General features: G+C 39.9%; 1 protein-coding gene across 2 annotated transcripts in view; it reads right to left on the bottom strand.

Annotated features, from left to right (window-relative positions):
• Positions 1-2,085: 2,085 nt before the first annotated feature.
• The window catches only part of LIN52 (lin-52 DREAM MuvB core complex component), a 44,351-nt gene continuing 25,248 nt past the window's right edge, over positions 2,086-21,188 (bottom strand). The window contains exon 6 of one of the 2 annotated variants that reach the window (XM_035539214.2): positions 2,086-5,168. In XM_035539214.2, coding sequence (XP_035395107.1) covers positions 5,113-5,168 — 56 coding nt within the window. In that variant the 3' untranslated portion in view covers positions 2,086-5,112. Of the gene's footprint in view, positions 5,169-16,865; positions 17,641-21,188 lie in introns of those variants that run through there. The other variant, XM_035539215.2, reaches the window with a different exon arrangement.

Raw genomic sequence — 21,188 nt, 5'->3', positions numbered from 1 at the left:
AGCAGCAAGAATAAATGGTCAATTTTCATAAAATAGGGAGGTTGGCAGCTTGTCCCACAAGGACTGTTATGGGGCCTGTGCTAGTCAACATCTTTGTCAACGATCCAGAAAAAGAGTGGGTAATGAGATGATAAAATGTGTAAAAATACAAAAACTACGGAAGCACTGGGCTCCAAGTGAGCTATTCTCTTGCAGGAAAGAGACCTTACAGGCAGTTCTCAGAAAGACCAGTCAAAAATAAGGAAGACAATTTTTATTTTTTTTAATTAGCTGTAGCCACAATAGTCCTAGGGAAAATCAAGAAAGACTTTTAGTAAAATTTGAGAAAACTCATATGCTCACACATTTTATTTTTATTTTCAAGTATGTTTCCCCAGATAGATAACACTTATTTGGCATCGTACATACAGTATCTTCAGAAGTATTTGACACACTGGCTGATGTATAGGCTGGGATGTGCACGTAGGAACCACTTGTTTCTATATTTTTGCTGTGGGATGTTTTTACTGTGTTGACTATAGAAATATATTTACAGCATTTGCATTTGTTGTTCTAATCCCATCCATTCTGTTCAGAGTTTTTTAGGCCATGGGAAGTTTCTGTCCAACAGCAATTTGGAAGATGCAGACAGGACATTCTGGGAATTTTTTTTTCAATGAATTATCTTCTTCCAGTATAGACTGATTATTTAATGACTTTTAAAAAAGTGTCAATACAGAATGGTAAATGAAATGGGTACACAACACTAAGGAGTGAGGATTATTTTCATATTATATAATTTGCATGCCATAAGCAGATAGCTCACACAAAGACAAGATGCATTTCTCTTTTTGGACTGTCCTTGGTGCCAGGGGCTCATCTTTAAGAGGAACCATTAGTTGGTGTATTTCCTATAGCTACAATCTGCAAGTTGCCTTTTCTTTTGATCATGGATGTCTAAAAGTTCATATTAGTTTAGAAGTATTATAAAAATGCTTATGCAATGCTACTGAATTTGTGATAGGCTAAGAGACCAGGCTTTTAGACCACATGAGATAATTTATTTTTTTACATATCACAGAGGTTGATGATGGAATTACCTAGTATCACTTCCTTAACACAAAATGCTTGGCACAACTGTCATGATTGGGAAAAAAAGTGTTGTTTGCCCAAGACAAGTTACTGTGGGTGAAGATGAAGTAGATGAGATCAGCTGCATGCACAGACTGCAAATCTCAGTGATGATCCTGTTCTTAGAGATACACAAAACAGGATTTAGCTCATGATGGTGTGGGAGAAAACAGTGGAGGAACAAAATACAAGCCATAATTACGACTTATACCCCTCCACAGTATGCCTCCACTGAACACGCTGCAGTTTTTATTAAGGTATCTCAGAACAGTTGTAACAGAAGACACAATTGGAAGAAGACTAAAATAACCACAGAACAAAAGCATAACAGATGAAAAACCATGAATAGTGCACAGACGGGAAAAAAAAACCCACACAACACACCTGCTTCTGACAATAGAAGAAATGAAAGGTTCAAAATGGGGTTAGCAAATAAGCAGGTTTAAAACTAACAATAACATTAAAAAAATTGACTTGTATAACTGAATTATGGAATTCACTCTCAGGGCATTTTAGAGGCCGGAAGTACAAACAAATTAGGACTAAGACAAATGTATGAGGGTAGGGCCTACCACATACCAGATTCAACTACTAGCTCAGTTAAGTCCCTAAAACAGGTTGCTGGAGAAGGTAACCTAAAGCAAAATCTGTGTGTAAGCCTTTTGTTTATATCCTTCCCTATGTGTCTACAACCATTTATAATCAAATCGAACATTACAAGTAAGACAGGCTTGTGATTTGCCTTGTAACAGCATGTTACATTTTTACGTAACATAAAAATAAGACAAAAGAGAATAACATTCAAACGTTATCTCTGCATTGGATTAGTCAGTTTTTAAGAATCTGTTATTTTTAGGTGACTTGATCAGGGAAATACAAAGAAAAACTGAGAATCTGTGGGTTATAGGATTGTTCCAAAATTGTTAATTTTGCAATGGCAAAACACTAAATTGAATGGAGTATCGCCCTCTTCCATTGCCAGTGCAGTTAGACTTTTATTTTGATAATGATTAATAGAACAAGAATTTATTCTCAGTTGGATTAAACAGCAAAGCATTTGGTACTCCAAAACTGAACAGCCTTTACAACTAAGCATTTAATACAACACTGGCATTTAATAGGAACTAAAAACATTGGGTTTATTTCCAAGAGCCTGACAACAACATTTAACATACCAATACACAAAAACACTTTATAAAGCAATGCACAAGCTCAAACAGTATTACCAAATTTTGATCTTATTATACTCTTCGTTCACATCATTTATCAAAACTTCTTGTTGTTTCAAAATATCTAACTTTATCAGCACTAGAAAGTCACCCAGATTTTTTTGTATAGACAGAGACTGCAGTGATGTTGGGAAGGACATCACTGAAGAAAAAAAGGGAAGAGGTCAAGAGGGCATGAAAATCTTTAGTGCCATTTGGATATTGCCATCTATTCATTTACTGATGGGAATGAAATATTCACAGGCTGAAAACTGAGGTGGTGATATGCAAAGTGTTCCTTATTACACATCTTAATAGTGAAGAAGAGCCTATGGATGAGTATTGCCTAAGTGACTAAGCAACAGATTCTGCATCTCAGGGGGCCCTTCTGGAAACCCAGACTACTCTTTGAGCTTTACATTTGTTTACTATCAGACCCCAGAGCAGTAACAGACAGATTACAATTCTCCAGCTAACACACAAAAATACATATAAATATTACCAATAAAGAAATACAGCACTGACTCATCTTAACGGATGACAAGTACAAAGCCAATAAATACCAATTCTAAAGCATATATTATTTGCTGCCCTATAGAGGATAAGTACTGTATGGTAAAGGTTTTTTTGTTTGTTTGCTTTCACACTATGTGTATGTTACCAAAAACTACTTAAAGTTTGAAATTCTTTGCTGAACGTATCAGAAAATATACATATACTTCCATGCCAAGCTTTATCTTCTCTTATATTCCTCCTCCTTTCAGATCTCAGTTTCTTAATGTGTTGGATCATCAAACCTCTATAAAATGAACTCATATTAGTGATACAGACCAAGTATCCCATTATTTCACGTGTGTATATATATATTATATATATAGTATACAAGCTTAAAATTGCTTTCAAAATGTATAATTTAATACTTAAAGCTACATCAACATTGGTTTGCATCAATAGTTTTCCTCTATCTCTGAATTAGCACTTTTAGGTTCTCTTCACATTCAACTTATCTCTCATGGTCTCAAGGGATGGAGGTCCTGTTAAGCTCAGCCCTGCACAAACAGAAGTATAGAAATAAATCCAGTAAGTTTAAAATCACACTCCTGACACACCTAAATATTCAGTATTTCTGTATGGTCTTCTGGGATTTGGAATTTAACTGCTTAAACATAGTTAACAGGAGCTGTCCAAAATGAGTCTCTCTCTCGCTGATAATCACCAAGGCCACAGACTGCAAAGCAAATGGCCACAATCATCTTAGTAAAAATTCAGAGTAGTCTATTTGATTAAAAATCTCCCCCTCTTTATTGCACATGCACCTGAAAACAGTCTCCTCTCTCTGCAAAGACAGAAATTTGCAATGCTCTAAGGACATTCTGTTAATGATGAGGCACAAGTACTATTTCCAAGTCATTTCTCCTCTCACATGTGACTACAGTCTGGGAAATGTCAGATTTTGAAAAGCCTGTATGCTAAAAATAACATTTCTAAATGGGGAAAAAACTGCTCTTTATCCAACGTTTCAATATTATGTCTTACCCTAGAAAGAGGAACATATTTTTTAATGCTTAAAATGCAGTTTCCTAGGAAAAGGAAACAGGATGAAATGAAAAAAGTTATTCTCTTAAATAAAATAAAATCTCAGCATGCTCTTTACCACTTCTCAGGAATGAACATGCAGAAGTGCATTAACAGAAAGAAAATACATTAAACTATAGGACAAATAAAGTCCAAGATTGTGTGCTGAAAGAGACCAGGTCACAGAAAATTCTCTTTAAAATATTATTTTTGCAGGTGAAGCAAGTTTTGAGATTGCTCTTTTCTAAGTAATGAAAATATCAAGAAAGATTACTTTCAGAAGTGTGAAGACTCCGTTTGAGTAGAATATCCTTGCAATGGGGCTAATACGCCTGTTTCCCTTCCTGGAATACTGAAAACGTTACTGCCTTTCAACTTTGTAACTTCCCTCAGTTTCTGGCTTTGTAAGAAGCAAACTGAGAATTGCAGGGGTACTGACAAAGCTGTTTCTTCCTGTATAGGCTCAAGTTTCTCGAGGGACATTTTCCTTCATGGTACAGTAACACCTCTTACTCTCTGCAGTCCGTCAGTCTAGATTTCACTAGAAAACCATTTAGCACTGAGATGCAGCTCCTGGTACACACGACGCTTGATACAAGCCATGTGAAGTGCATGGACCAACGTACTGAAGATCCTCCTCGGTGTACCAGGCACGCTCCTCTGAAGGCAGTGAGCAACTGGAATCTAATGCACAGACTACACCGGCCTTCTACACTAAAAACATGTAATCCTGCAGAACCCACGCTATCAATCTACACCCCAAACTCTGCTCAAGTCATTCAGCACAGAAATTGCACGTAGGAAAGCAATGCATGTAAGACAACAGACACAAGAAGGCCAATGCACCACGATGCACACTGGCCTGTGTCAGAGAGCTGTTGAGTACTTCAAACAGGTGCTGCCGCCAAGAACAACAGAATAAGGACACGACGGCTGTTCACTTTGCCATCCCACATCAGGGTCGAATCCTCCCGTTGGGTATCTTGAGGTCGGATAAAGTTTGAATTCCAAGGCAATCAATCGCAGTCCTTGTGACCTGTGTGTCCAGTGCGTCTCCCCTGCAAAGAGATGAGCTGTGGAAGCAAGAGGTGTTAGCTTCTGAAGGTCTGGAGCAAGAGCTTTGTACTTCTCTTTAGAAGTTCTGGGGTCCATCTGGATCCGCAGTGTGTAAAAGGATCCAGTCGGGGTATTTTTTCTGTCCCAACTCCAGATGTTGCAGCTACTTTTTGGGCTTCTCTAGGATGTTCAGGAATTTCCCTCGAGTCATTTCTCTAGCTGAAATCACAAGGGAGGAAAAAAAAAAGATTAATATTGAAAAAAAGTCAAGAAATCCAAACAGAATTGTATAATTTGCAGTATTTAACCAGAGGGTGAGAAATTCATTTAATTTGTACTTATATTAATAGTAAGGACTTTTTTATTTAAGTGAAAAGCAAATAATCTAGTAAAAAAGTTTAAAAATTCCAGCCTGAATTTCTGACAATCTAGAAATGCAGGCAAGGCCTAGAATCTTCTAAACTCAGCAATAATTCCCATAGACTGTCTCATTACATACAATCTCTGCTTTCTATTCCTACTGCATTATGCTCTTGCAGCATCCCCTTTTCTGTCTCTGTACTATCCTCCTCTGAATGGTATACTCCAGATCTCCATCACTCCGTCTCAAAGCAATTGTTCCTGGATGTTATAATCCGTCAGAGATTATGGAACTCTCTCCATTTCAGGATTATTGGTCCCTGGGTGCTATGATCTTCAACAGAAATTAGACAGCATTTTCTCTCTCAGCACTGTCAGTCCCTGGATGCTGTAATATAATGGGGTTTATATTCCTTCAACGCAGTTCATCTATGGATGGTGTAATAAAGTAAAGTTTATAGAGCTTTGGTCTTCTCACTCTCTCTGCATTGTCATTCCTTTGATGTTTAATACAGCGAGGCAAGGTTTATATGTCTCTCTCTCACTCTTGGCACCATCAATCTCTGGTAGCTGTATTACAGCAGGGTTTACACAGCCACTTTTCTGCACGAGACGTTTCTGACTTGTCAGCCCATAAGCTCACAAGCTGGCAGAGCAGCCCAAATACTACCTTTGTCTCACAACACAACACAATGCATTAAAGACAGCACGATTAGCGACTGAGTCCTCAAGAGAGACAATTTTCCCACTGGAGCTTCCCTTCATTTCTTTTACATAAAGGTGTGAGCTTTGTGCTGGACTGACAGCCATCAAAACCTGGAGGTTTTTATTCACAGGATTGATGAAAGCATGCATGTTTCCCACACCTAGCCTAGAGAGACTCTGAAAGGCGGAGACAGGAATTAATTTTCTGTTTTATTCATTCAATTCCTGACCTCTCTGCTGAGAGGAACAACAGCAATGACAATTAGCATAAAAAACTAGAGGTGGGCTTGTTGCTGATGTTGAGTTTTCTTTTGACATTACTCCTTATCTGTCTGAATGGAAATAAATGTAATAATAAGTGTTTAGCTTAAAACACTCAAATACCATCAGGTAAAGGCATTTTGTTATTCTAGATATAAAGGTTAGAAATTGTGCCTTGAAGCCTGGTCTCAGTTGTTACGTTCTAACTTGACCACCCAAATTTGTAGCATGAGGTGTGGTCGTCATGGACAATATCCCTGTAAAACAGTTAGTGTTATGAAGTGCCCAGTACATATGGATATTCACAGGCTGCAAGGTCCACAGCCCTGATGGGAACGTGCCCCACAGCAAGCTCCTGCTTCAGGCTGACTGCAGATTCAAGCAGATCACCTCATTATTCCCTTGGTTCATGCCTCCAGCTGTGAGTTATATCATCTGGGATCCATTCCCAACTCTGCTTCTGATTCAGGGTGAGCTGCCACAAACATCGTTTACTCATTTGTACCTCTACTTCCCCATCTGCAAGACAGCTTTCAGGGATGCTAAACCGACACATGGGTACAAGGTGCTGCAGAAGGGCAGGGAGTGGACTGCTGTTTTGTCAAGAAAATTGTCACGCACAAAGAAGATGATTAAATAAAAATGCAAGTTTCTAAATATTTCAGCTAGGAACAGGTTTTCGCCACTGGTTCCTTGACACCTCCCTGCCTTGCACTGGCGACAGCGCAGGGTTTTAAAACGCTGTTACGGAAAAATCACCAAACCCAACTACAGCTGATAGAGTGCAAAGTTTTTTCTGAGCGCAAGTCCCATATAGGAGATATACGAATGCATGACAATTCCGTTCCCCCAAAGAGGCTGCACCCTATAAATCAGGCAGAGAGCATAGACTCCTTCTGTGCGCTGAGCGAAATTACTGTGGGTTGGGGGTTGCTCCAGAGCACGTGCCCTCCTGTTCACTTGTCATCGGAGATGTTAACATTTCTGATTAATTCACAGACCTCTCATTTTATTCTTCATTCCTTTATCCTTGCTATCCTGTTCTGCCGCAGCTTAAAGATTCTTACCGACCTGCTACAATAATCACCGCCCGCTTCCCCCCCCAACCTGGTGAAATTGTTTAGTGATGCCAACCGCGCTTTTAATTTGCAAGACATCAGACACAGAGGTAATTTATACCAACATCTGTTCATTTCTGACTTCTAAAACAAACTCGCACATGCTGCTACAAAATCCCATTAGGAGCAGGAGACAGCCTTCTGCTATTCTGTATTCCTCTTCTCCTCACATACTCCGGCTTGCAACAGGGCTTTATTTTTAAAGATATGATGCCAAGCTGAAAGAAAGGACCTTACGTCTTTGTATATGTATGAAAACGGCCAGGAAAAAACATCCTCGTACCGCAAACACATCCCAGCCAACCTAAGGGCAAGTTTCCACAAACATTAACAATCTTGTTTTCCCTGCTTCAGCTGCTTCTCTTGTCTGCCCAGGAACCCCAGCTCAATGTATTCCTGGTAAACACAGGCCAAATACATATTACACGGCGCTGCGTTCAAACGTCTTGGCTACTCCTTCCCCTTTGTTCCTCTCTAATCTGCACTAGGGTATGCCTTCGGCTTGGGTTTTGCACTGAAAAGCCTCGAATACGAAACCGACTCCTCTACTCAGCATCGCTTCTGATAAATGAATTCTTAAAAATGGGAATATCATTTCCAGCTGGGCCATTTGGAAGCTTGCTGGAGTGAAGGAAGAGCTTGTAAAGGAAGAAACCGTCGCCCCCATTCTAAATATGATCACAGTCCAAGAGAGACAGCAAGACCTGTCTTAAACAACCACCCAAGGGAGCAGCAGAAGCCCGTTGTGTGGTAGACAGAGGTGGATTTTTTAATTAAAAGGGTGGACAAAACCGTAGGGACAACCTTGGGGATTTTTCCTTAAAATGGTTGCTTAAACTACGGACTTCTAGCGAAGAGAAGGCTTGAGCACAGGTTTCCTTGTCCCAGCAAACAGACACTACAGAGGCTGTGCAGCACGGAACAGAAACATGAATCTCCATGGCAGGGGACGATTTACAACCTCGCTGTGGCTGTGCATCTACAACAATAGAAAATCAACAATGGATATGATCACAATAGCTTGGATACCAATTAATCTCACATATTCTGGAGGAAGAAGAGGGTACTGAAGACCATAGGAAAAAAACACCTTTAAGATATTATCAGCACTGGTTCCAATGAAAGTTGAGTGCTGAGTAGACTCTCTGAAAGAGAATTGTACTGGAAAATGGTATCGGGCTGTTATCATTAACAGAAAATGTTGCGCTATGAATTCAGTTTGCTGCCTGGGAGATCTCAAGAACAGGTACTGGACAGGGAAGACTGAGGCTGAAAGGAGAAGGAGAGATTTCTACTTGATAGGGGAGCAGAATAAGATTTAATATAATCTCCTCTTTAGGACTTCAATCCCTCAATCCCGCATTTAGTCTTGTTGCCTGGGGCTCCTTTTCTACTACAACTGTCCCCAAGCTGCTTCTTTGCAGTAAATTTTGTGGTTGCTGGTTGAAAGATTCAGTAGTACAGATTGATTTCCTACAAGTGAGGAGATGAGGGATTACCAAAAGCAGTCCTGGTTAACAAGATTGGGTGCAGATCTCCTGCGAGAGCAGCCCACTCTGCCAGTGCTTTGCATCCTTTCACTATGACATATGGGTTTCATTACACGAAGATTTTCCTGATTTTAACTTGGAGGCGATTACATTGGAAACTCAGAGTTATCTTTACATCTGTAGCAATTTAAAGGTTAAGTAACTTTTAATCAAATGACAAGGACTCAATGTTTTTTTTTCCCTTGATAGAAAATGAAAACTGCTGCTCCAGATATTCCTTCCAGTGACAATTTAATTAGAAAAAACACTGTCCTGGAGATTGGGGTCCAGGCTGATTGCTCCCCATAAAAAGCCTTCTCATACATATGACAGCACAAGACAAACTGTGTCATAAGGTCTGGATAGCCAAGAAATAATGGAAGGATTTACTGCTATAAAACCAGCAACAAAAATAGTGACTTTCACTTATATAAGCAACTTTAAACGAGGAGAATCCCTAAGCAACACACACACACACACGTTCTTAATACAGCATACACTTCAAATACGTGTAGACTTGGTGACAAAGTCTACACAAAAGATGTGTGACAAACTGTATTTATCATACATTTATCATGATCATGATACCTTCCACTGCTTACTGCTTCCTGACTTATCCTAAAAATCTCAAAACAAAGCCTGTGAGCATCTTCAAATCATGGATATTTTAAAATGAAGTCACCCTGCCAAAGACACTTCTCTGCCTCTCCCCACAATTTACAACTTGAGCAAATTTGACTGTGCTCCTCCTCTGACCCGAAAATGTAGCCATGTTGGTATTTAAATGCTTTGATACTAAATATATGGAAATACAATTAATACCCTATGAACAGAACACGGTTTTAGCCCTAAAATGCCTTGTAGGATCACACTGAATGCTACATTCTTGACTACCAGAAGATTACTTTGGGCACTGGCATACTTTGTTAGCTTTTCAGTTAAAATATTCCTCCTGTTCAGCCCCTACAATTGTACTTAGGGTAACGAAATAACTTGTTCTTCGCCATGAAAGGATTCCCCTAAAGTGCCAATCACGCATTCTCAAACTGCTGTGTCTTAGCACTACATAGACAACAAAACTAGGAGGATTTTATTTGTGAAGAGCTACCAGTGGAAATTACCAGTTCAGGGAAAAAAACATGAATTGCAGAGAGACAGCAAAATACTTCTCTGGTTTAGCCCTTCTATCACAAGTGTATAATGCTTCAGGCAATTGCTTCTTTTGTCCCTTAACACCATGTGAGGATAAGACAACAATTCTTTTCCTTAGTAGGTAGGATGTACAAAAAGCTGTAGAGGATTCTGCCCCGGAGCTTGACAGGACTTGTGAAAGCCAATGGCAAAGCCAAATCTCTGGGCTGCTCTTGACCACTATTGCATTTGGAAGGGAAATAAAATCAGTCACCAGGGGTGAAGGCGAAAAGGCAATCTAAAAACAGCAAAAACATGTTAAGATTGACATTAGTACTAAGCAACTCCCAAAAGAAAATGAGGTCTTTATTAGCCAAAATCAGGAGAATACTGTTAGCAAACCAACATAATCTCAACTTCTCTCATCAGAGAAAGCAATCTGTTCACGTCTCTGACTTGGTTTTGACTCCTAGGCTCAATGCATACTCATGGAAGAACAGACCCCAAAAATGCCTGCTGGCACTGTCTCGTCCCTCTTCCTTCACAAAAAGATCTCTAATTACTCTGCTAACTTCATACTCTTTTAACGTAATTGTCAAATGAAATACTATTTGACAACTGTTGGCCTCGGTCAAACACGAATCAGTGAATCCTGCACCAAGCCCAGTTCCATGAAGCTGGAACTGCCATCCCAGGAGAGCAGAGGCTAGCAGAAGCAATGCCAATTGCCTTTAACCAAGATAAAACCAGCATATAGTTACTCAAACCCGTGCTTCAGAAACATTTCACTGTTTCCACTAAATACCAGCATAATCATCTAGAACTCCTGAAGCACATTTTTCAGGTAAGATGACAGAGACTCAGCATAAACCTCCAGGTGGAGTAAGTCAGTGATACCATGTCATCTTTCAATAATCAGTATCAAAGCACCTGCAAAGTTTATGAAGCTTCATAATATTCTTGAAACATCTAGTGATTTAATTCCTATCTTACAGCTGGGGTCACAGCCTCAGTAAGAAGTGATGCACGGATGTATACTAAAGGAGTCGGCAACAGTGCTAGAATTCGGGCTCTGAAAGATGAGTTCTGTCAAGTCTTGCTGCAGTATTTTAAAATATTAACACCACCCTTGGTACAAAACATTACTGTCCTTCCCTTGGTGGATGAGACAGCAGAATCTACCCTTACCTCAGCTCCAGTACATAGCTTGGCATGACTTGTTTTGAAATGTCAAAGAAGGTGGGCTTGCACAAAACCTGCTGTGAACCAGAGCAGGTGAGGAGCATGGAGTTTTCCTCCCTGTGTGCAATGAAAATGGTCATCTCTGACAGAGAAGTGGTAAACAGAAGAGGCTGATAAAGTTTTAAACCACTGAAATACTTGAGTGAATATTACCTGGAGCCTTAAGAACTTGGAGTCAAAGACCCAATGCTTTCTTGAATCATGAAATCCTAATGTACCCTCGTTCGGTCTCATTTCTCTCCATGCACAGTTGTTGTGTTTTATTGTACACCTAACAAGACAACTCGAGAGCTCATTCAGGATTATCCACAGTGGTGATAACAGATCTGTTTCATGCAGATTGAGATTTCCTCAAAAATGTTGTTGTTAGTACCAATGAAAATTAAAATTGCATCTGCTCTAAAAAAATAAATTCCTTCTCTGCAAAATAATCACCTTGTTCTCCTAACCAGACGTCCCCACCTTGCAGGGTAGCACCATTCCCTTCGCACTCAGCTGCAAACAACGATGTGCACAGAGCTCTGAACGCAAAAACCTACAAACAGCATTCATTCACGTACAGATGGGCAAGGCCAGGCAGTGGGAATACCTGGAGCACGGGGCAGTAACATCCCTGCCAATGCCCAGGGAGCTACTGAACTTATGTTCCAGGTCACAAATGCTAGGACGTGCACTTATTTTGTCCCGTGTGACCCCCACTTTAAATGAAACTCCTACAGTACCTCCCACCTCCAGGAACTGCCTGCAGCCAACATCCTGTGAGGCCAAAGACCTGATCCCTTTGACCCCCAAAGCACGGAAAGAGTTACATCTTCTCTCTGTGAAGCCAATAAAAACCTCTCTTGATTATAATTTAGATAAGAGCCACTGGATTGAATAATAATGTCTGAAACTCCCCTGGCTGTTTCACCTTGAGACGTCCATCACTGGGTTAAACATGATGCTAATTGCATTTGGATTGATTAATTTCTCTCACTCCTGTCTATTCGAATAATGCTTAACAAAATAATCACAGCACCCAGAGCCAAATCTTCTCCGTCAAAGGAATGAAGCCATCAGAACCAGCAGAGATGAAAGAAATGAAGATGACCCGTAATTACTGCTACGGTGATATCATTACCATATTATAGAAAATGAGTGTACGTGGGGGGAGAGGGGGCTGCGATTATTATTTATTTTTTAATGGAACTGCACATCCCAAGAATACAGATCTGACACAGGGGAGCATACAAAAATACAGAACTAAAAAAAAATTATTGTGCATTAAATTGCAAAATACAGTGAACGCTGGGGCTCTCGATGCATTGAGTGTCTTGTACTGTGAGCTATTTGTTCACTTCACTGTTTTTTCATTACAATAATACTCTGCATATGACTAGCATAGAGATTCAAGATGCCTACCTTCCCCAAAAGACCTCAAGTATCTGCAGCAGAACTCACCCATAACCCCTCTCCTTTAATATTACAAGTCATCTTTCTTTGAATGTTGGCGTTCAGATTTTTCAACCACAAGACCTGATTTGCTGTTCAGAGAAAAGCTACTGTGCAAGAAATTCTTATCCCTAAATGCAGATTCCTATCTGAGACCAGTTTTAAATTCCATCACCAGCTGCAGTAGATTACTTTCAACCATTCGTTATGCTGGTTCTGCAAAGATCTCAAATGTGTAAGTCTGGAAGAATTCAAGCTAGGATTCAAAAACAAAACAAACAAAAATCTAACATTGAAAAGGAAGGCCTTCTGCTCTTTTTATTCTCCAAAATATACTCCCAAAGCCCCTCTCATTTGAGAAACAAATAGCTTGGCAATTGTATAAGATCTTCAGACACCTGTGCACCGCAGTTCTAATTGTGGTTTATACAGTTCACTTCTCTCCGTGCTGGTTATGTCTGCCCCCTAGTCTCAGACCGAAGACAAAAAACAACACACAACTAACAGCTTAAAATATTTATTCTGGAGTAAAGCCAAGGTCAAGTACACACAAAAAAACTTCACACGCCAAAAATGTCAAGACCTAAGACCAGGCACTGACTCATGAAGCTAATTACACACAGAAAAATGATGTTCAAGTATTTTATAAGGCTTAAAGGAATAAATTCAAGTTACTCTTCTAGTGTTAAGGCAGTATGAAAGCCAATTTTACATCAAAGTTAAAAACAGTGGCAAGTATACCTGAAGGGGACTTGACTAGGGTAAGTTACCACTAGAACAGATACAGCTTGGAAAAGCTTTGACCACCGAGTCCCACAGATGTTGGAAGCAAAGACCGGGATAGAAATGGGAATGTTTTAACAAGAAGCACACTAAAGGATTTTTTCTGCCTGTTCATACCAATAAGGAAAATAATTTCTTCCTGCTCTCCCAACCCCAGCAGAAGCCCAAGAACTCTTGATCATTTAGGGTTTCTTACCCCTGTATCTCTAAAAGGAATCTTCTTTATCTAGTAACATGCAGAAATGAGATCAAAACTGCTTGCTCAAGAACTCTTGAGCAAAAAACACATGAAGAAACAAGGTGGAGAGGCCTAGACTGAATACTCGCATGCAGCTGGGCATGAAATGTTTTTAAAGGTGAGTGGGTCCTTCTCAGAAGGCATGCAGGCAGAAGCAATGTCTAAACCCCCATAAAACAGCGCCCTGTGATGCGGCCTCCCTTGCCTATGCAGGGAGCAGGCATTTAATGGCTGGGAGCGAAGCAGGTGAATCTTGAAAGTCACCATTTTTTCAAGTCTTATCAGTGGCCAGGGCACACAGGCCATGGAAAAATCTCAGCCCAAGAGCCAATAGGAACAAAGGGATTAAGAGTTATTAGGAGTAGAGAGAATTACATATCTACAGTACAGTTACTGAAAAATAATCGTGTAGCGATTATGTAAGTCCCTATACTCCTTTTGGCTAATAATGTTGGGATACAAGCTGTATGGTTATGCAAGTCAGGACAAACAAATCCACTCAGAACACAACAAGGCACTCTCACAGGAGGCTTGGAGTCCTGCTTCCAGTATGGCTTCCTTGGCCTCCAAAGGAAGAAGTGAGTCCCTGTCAGTAGGTTATCTAATGGCTTCAGCTGTGAAGCTCTGTCAACAAGCTTCATGAGGAGAGGTGCCTGGAGGGAAGAAGCTCATACCACCATACTCTGTATTTATTTCTCCAGATATGCCTTTACTTTAGAAAAGAGATTACATTTTTCAAGTGTTTTCTAATCCTCAGATTCCTTACTGAAACTTCTTCCATGTAGATGTCTGTGGCCATAGACACAACAATGAATTATCGACACTGACGGCCTCCATGAGAAGATAATATTATTTGATTTACACATGAAATAAACTAAGATTTCTTTTGCCGTTAGTAAAATGATATAACACAATGGAACTACATGGAGGACTTCTATAATTTCTAAAAATCCAAGTAAAAAGTCTGTATGAACAAATTCAAGTAAATTATTGAAATCTCATTGCTCCAAGGCAAAAATCTCAACCTTAGTTCAAGTAGCATTATGGAAGGGCAGCAATATGCAGTTTGTGGGCTCTGGTTGCAGAAGAAAACCTCCACGATCACCTCCATCATTTAATTCTTTCCTCCACGTGAATCAAAGACACTTTCTTCATTGTGTTCTCTTATCCCGATCCTCTTCCTTCCCAGCATATTCACTGTTTGCCTCAGTCCAGCTGTTTTTCAGTTAGTCTACTGACTCATTTCAAGCCCTCATTTCAAGCCAGCCATGAGCCTCTTCTCCTGGAAGCAATACCCTGAGCTGAGGAATATCTTAAAGTTCAGAAGAGGGTTCAGGGAATTCAAAACCATCTTTACCAACTCCCAGTTGGTCACAGAATATCTCAGGAAATGCACTGATTTAGAAATGCTATGGTTTTCACAGCATTCAAATGCCACTAGAGTCAAGTTGAAATAAATACAGGAAAAAAACCACATACATTGGCAAGAGTTAAAAATCACAGGAAGAGTGGTGTTATTCAGAGAAAATAACACTAAGTTTAATCTGACTGACTTGATAAAAAATTGCAATACCACTCAGGGCTTTTTGGAATAGATATTAACAGATAAACATGCAGACTCTGCTAAATTAAAACATTTTAGCTGTTAATGAGCTCAAACGCAACTAGGCAAGGCCCAGATGTAAAAAATACAGCCAAAACCAAACCCTCCCAAGACCTATGAACAAATGTGAGAACATTCTGCATAAACATCCTTGCACTTCTGGTCCCCATGGGTTTTTAAGAAAACCTTGAAGCCATGACTCAAACAAAAGAAATACAGAGGTATCAGTCTGCTGATACCTCCTGAGTATAACAGCCAGAATAAACTTCAGTTTCTTGAAGCTCAGAAATAAAGCATCCTAGTCAACTGTCATCCCTAAGGGGGGAGGGGGGGGGGAAGCCAAAACAAACAAACAAACCATTCTTTTTCTCTCCAGAAGACTACTGAGAGCAGCCCAGTTAGCCTTGGTACTCTTTGTACTCTTTGGCTTCCAAAAATCTCTTCATGTTTGTTCACAATCCATGCATACCACTGGTCTGAGGCCATGTCTACCATTACTCTCTTCTCTTATAAAACCTGAATTAACAGTGTCATAGCAGACTAGTTAGTGTTCCTCATCCATTACTGGAAACCAAAAATTAAGATATTGCAGCAAAGCAAAAGGGAAACCATCTAGAAGAGTAAAGTAAAGCTGAAGAAAGGTGGTGATTGCTATGAAGAGTCTCTATAATTTACTGTCTGGTGAGATTGCTCTGACGGATGAAGGGTACTAAAGAAACCTTCCACTGAACTCACTCCAGTTCACCAATGTCTCTCTCACGTCAAGGCATGGAGGACACCATTGGATGTGGTATTACAGGTGTAGGCTAACGACTGCTGAGTAGAGGTGGACAGTCACTACTGGATATGGTCTTATTAGCAGATGTATATGCAACCTTACATTTCTTTCCAAAGCATTACCTACCTGCTACACGTTCAACACTGTTTCCTAACCATCAGTCCTTCACCCAGCCACTGCTTTGGTTATTGCTCAAGGAAGCCTGAGAACCGTAGACAGGAGTCCCTGAGAGAGCAACTGTTTTTTCCTCTGAGTTCTATATACACACAGATTAGCAGACAGAAATTGTAAGCTTTTTTTTTTTTTAAATTTAATATGCTCTTTTCAAGTAAGCCAGGTACTAGGGATGAAAATCTTGAGGCAACCCTCAGAACTATCTGTTGAAAAGCAAACGACAGCTTGGCCTGCTACCCAGAAACATCCATCACCCAGCCCTTTTCTGTTGGGATTTGTGTTGAATGACGTCTTCTGCAGGTTAAGAATTAGTTTTTAGCATAAGAGCCCTGTGTCATCGTCATCATCTCCCCAGGAGAGAAAAACAGGCTGAATGATTTTTAGATTATATGCTCTGATAAGACACAGGCTCCTGAATCCCTGTGTGCTCGTGCCACGCAGGCCACCTGCTCTATGGAGCTGCCACTGGGGACACCCTCAAATGGGTTTAGTAATAATGTTCTCTCTAGAGATATACCTCAAAGCATGCTTTGAATGTACATCCTATATCACCGACTGAAAACCTGTATATAAAATCCTATCAACAGATAGGATCTAAGACCAGTCTCTAGAAAAGAGTAATACAGAATACAGTAGACATTTATTTCCTCCTAAACACAAATGTGTCACATCTGTAGGCAAACAAAAATGCAAATGAACACAGGAATTAATAAAGCAGGGCCGATCAGCGATCTACCCAGTCAGGTGTCTTGTCTGCCTGCACCCAGTATCAGAAACACCACAGAAAAAAAAGCAACCCCATTATGAAGACAAATGGAATAATCAGTTCTGAAAGGCTCCTCCTCTTCCCAAGTGCTTGTTTTGTATCCTGAAGCAGTTGATATTTCATACTTCATTTTATATTTTATCCTGATACACCTAGAAATCTTCTTAGCCATTTAATTGCCTGATTCTTTCTCAATAGCTGCTAAGTAGTTGCTCTAAAAAGAATCCCAGTATGGCAGAAAGTTCCACGTCGAATTATTCATTGCATAAAAAGCATTCCTCTTTGCCTCTTTTCATATGACTGGCTTCCATTGCTTTTTTCTGAACTCCATCCCCCTCATTCTTTTCAGGGCTGGGAGTCAATATGAATTTTCAATTTATCTTCTCAATTGCAGAGATGTAAAAAAACAACCGTGTCACCTTTCAAAAATCAGAGGTCCTTTTTTTTTTCCCCTCACATTCTTATGAAGAAACCTCTTGATTTATAAGCAGCTCTCCAGAAAGGAATGGTGTATTTCACACCATCTTGAAATTATTCCTGCCAAAAGACTGCCTGAAGTGACCACAGAGTACCTGAAGTTGCAAGAGAGAGAAGTCAAGTAGAGGAAGAGGTGGGAAACAGCACAGTGATCTGTAGCATGAAGACAGCAAATTACAACTACTTTACAACTTCTTGGAAAAAAAGATTTTGCAAGTTACACACAAGGCAAAGCATTTGACAGCATTATGGCCCTCCAAGCAGCCTGCAGCTTATACAGAAAGTGAAGGTCTAGAGAGCAAATGTCACTACACCATCTCCCTTCCTTTACAATATAATAAGCAAGGCTGTGACTAATTGCTGCCATGTTTGAACTTCAAGTACTTCCTTTTCTGCTTCTGATCATAATTCTGAACAATATTATTTTGGTGTCAAAAAGCATTACCTCAAATACAAAAGAGTCGTGTTACTTAGAGGTAAAGTTTTGCTTGATGGATGCAATTACTGGGCTAAAATGGCAGCAAGCTCCAGGAGACAGGACATTAGCCTGTAAAAGGAAACCTAGTTTTTATTCCTGACACACTCACTCCTGCTATGTGCCTTCTCCGTCCCTTAGGTTCCCCCATCAGTAACTGGTACACACCTTTCTCTGTCAAGTTCCCAGACTAAGGGAATAGGATTTCCTTGTTTCATAATAATCCCATTTTAGTCTCATGAATAGTGAGTGGTTCAGGTCTAAGGCTTAGATCCATGACAACTAAATTAAGGTTCCTGACTAAGGTGCCTAAAAATCTCATAAAGATCCACAGAAAGAAAAAACGGCCTCCAAAACAGGAGTTCAGCTTAAGATATGACTTCTTGTACAGCTCAGAGTGATTGTATTTCTAATTTGGAGAGTCCAGGTAGATGCTAAAAGGTAACAGCTGCTGAAACTGGTCCCAGACATCAGGTGCACCTTTTTGTGGTATTTCCTAGAGCTGCTTCTTAAGCAATCCATCAAAAGAGCCTTGGATACTCCTGCAGAAAACCACTTTTATGCTGTCAAAGCCCTTCAAGGAATACTCCACTCGAGTTTATTCCATACTTACCTGCTGCTAGTACATGCAATGCCAAAGCAGAGCAGAAGCCAAAACATTCAACCAAATGCCAACATAAAAAGAAGAAAACTGCCAGGATGTTAGCTTGACAGGTAACTTAAAATACTGCTAGCAAGCTATGCCCATGTACATCTTGAATTACTTTAAAGCCCAGAAGTTCCTGTTGATCAAGTAGCCTCGCTGCTACAGGGTGTACAAACACACAACAAGGGATTTCTGTCCTAAGGCTCAGAAGAGACACTACACAAACATTGTCAGACAACACAGATGTATAGATAAGTGAGACAACACAGAACAGTGTCTCAAACCCAACACATTGTTAACAGCCAGTCATCAAGACTTCTATAAGTACCATACAACAAGTGCGAGAAAGACAAATGAGATCACTCCCTGGGTGTTTACAGAGCATGCTTCCCACGTGTGTGGAAGAAGATTTAGATTATAGCTCGGATGCCAACTTACTGGAGCGTCAACCACAATACCTGGGTCACAAGGGTAAATTAGGGACAGCAGAGCAGTAGTGTTCATAGTCACCAAGAAAAAGGGATCACAGATAATTTGTTGGAGATTACCACAGTTATCAGAGATAATAGCAGGAGGAGAGAGTAAAAAGTTTGTTTCCACATCTACTCAGGTTATCAAATAGAAATGAAATGAATGGGCTAGTAAAAGGCACTTTTAATGCCATAGGTTCTGGAAAAGTAGCAATGTTCATTAGTCCCCAGTGTGGTCTAAATACTCTGAAATGTGATTGTAAACTAGCAACATAACCCAATATGGAATGAAACATAAACAATATCTGGCAAAGTCTTCTTATATGGTTCTGACATGGTCATTCATGATAATTTCACGTGATAATTGCGTTTAATATACATACGTTTTATCATTTCTTGCAAATCACTTGGCTGCTTAGAAGTAACAAAGTACTTTGCCTTGCATATTCATACAGTAACACTTGTACAGAAATTATATGAAACTGGATATTACTGAGAAGAAATAAAGATAAAAGAACACAGAAAATACAGGAAACAAAGATAAAGTCCAGCAGAACCAAAGTTTTATTCTTGCATAGAAAAGATTATTCACTTCTCAGCTTTGCTGCCATAGCCAGTTACCATCTGAATCATTATACTACATCTACACCCCACTCTCCTTATGATTTAATTAGAAGCAGTGACACCCACTCTAAATATCATCAGCATCCACAATCTCTCCTCCTCCCATATGCAAAGGTCCTACAAATCCCTATTGTCACAGCCTCGGAGTTTTCCCCTCTCCAGGACAGATGCTGCTGCTGCCTTGAAGAAATTGTGTCCTGCCTGGAAAACCAGCAGCAGGTCCAAGCTAGTGAGTACTGCAGACTACTCAAAAGGATGAGTGCTTAACACTGCCTTTCATGCCGAGCTTATTGAAAGATCACTGCTTATTTGCCCATATGACACAAATACCAAGATAACTGGCAGACAAGCAGATGGACAGACAAACAATGTAAACCAGGAAAGAGAAGACTACTAAAAAGGCTTGCCCAAGTGCTGAACATTTAAAGGAATACTTTGAAATCCTGAAAACAGATTTTGTTGCGGGGTACAGCATGCCAGCATTAAATTCCTTTCTCGTTAATCCATGGATGCGTTGGCTTTTGTTTTACCCACTAGGCAGGGGGCACTCAAAATCCTCATTAGGAAGTGATCTGCAGCTATGCACCAGAGAACAGGGAAGAGTACAGTCTGCAGGATTTAAGATTTTAGTTAAGGCACTGCTCAGCAAGGAGAGAGAGCAGCAGGTACATTTTCATTGCCATCTGCTGGATACAATGGACTACTCTAATGAAGGTTAGAAAGCGCTGTTTTCCATTTATCATCATCAACACATACCAACAGTTCCCTCCTCTTCATACACTGCCTAAATGCAGATCAAAATTGAAGTTGTCTTAATAAGCCCTTATTATTCCCCAGACTCTGCCAACGCATCCAAGAAAGCAAGTAAGCCAACAGTTAAGATGTTTGGATGAGTAAAAATGGCCGCACGTTACCACTGCTGAGAATTGAGAAGGTTCTGACAGTGGAAATTATTTTAAATTAGATTTGATGAGAAGAACTTGATGTCTAGGGTACAAAACATATTTCTGCATCAGGCCCATGTTATCTCCCATCTCAGAATGGTAAATATTTCTTTTTGAAGAAAGCAGTGCAATGAAAAAGTCATAAGACAAGAAGTTTTTTCCTCTGCCCCAAAGAATATTCTTCCCTTTAGAAAGTCCAACATCTAGTGGGGTTTACACAACTAAAGTGGTAGAAAAACTGATTTGTCACAATGACATGGAACAGAACACTACTCTGAAGAGACAAGTAACTTCTATTGCTAAGGAAGACCAACACAGCAAATATCCTAGAATTTGAGGCCAGCTATTTATTAATACAGAGGGAATAAAAGGTCGGCTTGATCTCTAAGATGAGGAACAACTTTCTGACTTTTGTGAATTATAACACGTTCTGGTTGACCAAATTTAAAAAAAAAATAAAAAATTAATTAAATGTCTTAACAGT

This window comes from Cygnus atratus, chromosome 5 (assembly GCF_013377495.2).
Source record: "Cygnus atratus isolate AKBS03 ecotype Queensland, Australia chromosome 5, CAtr_DNAZoo_HiC_assembly, whole genome shotgun sequence".
In the NCBI taxonomy this organism is placed as follows: Eukaryota; Metazoa; Chordata; class Aves; order Anseriformes; family Anatidae; genus Cygnus; species Cygnus atratus.
Note: the sequence above shows the minus strand (reverse complement) of the source record. Positions and strands in the feature narration are given on the sequence as shown.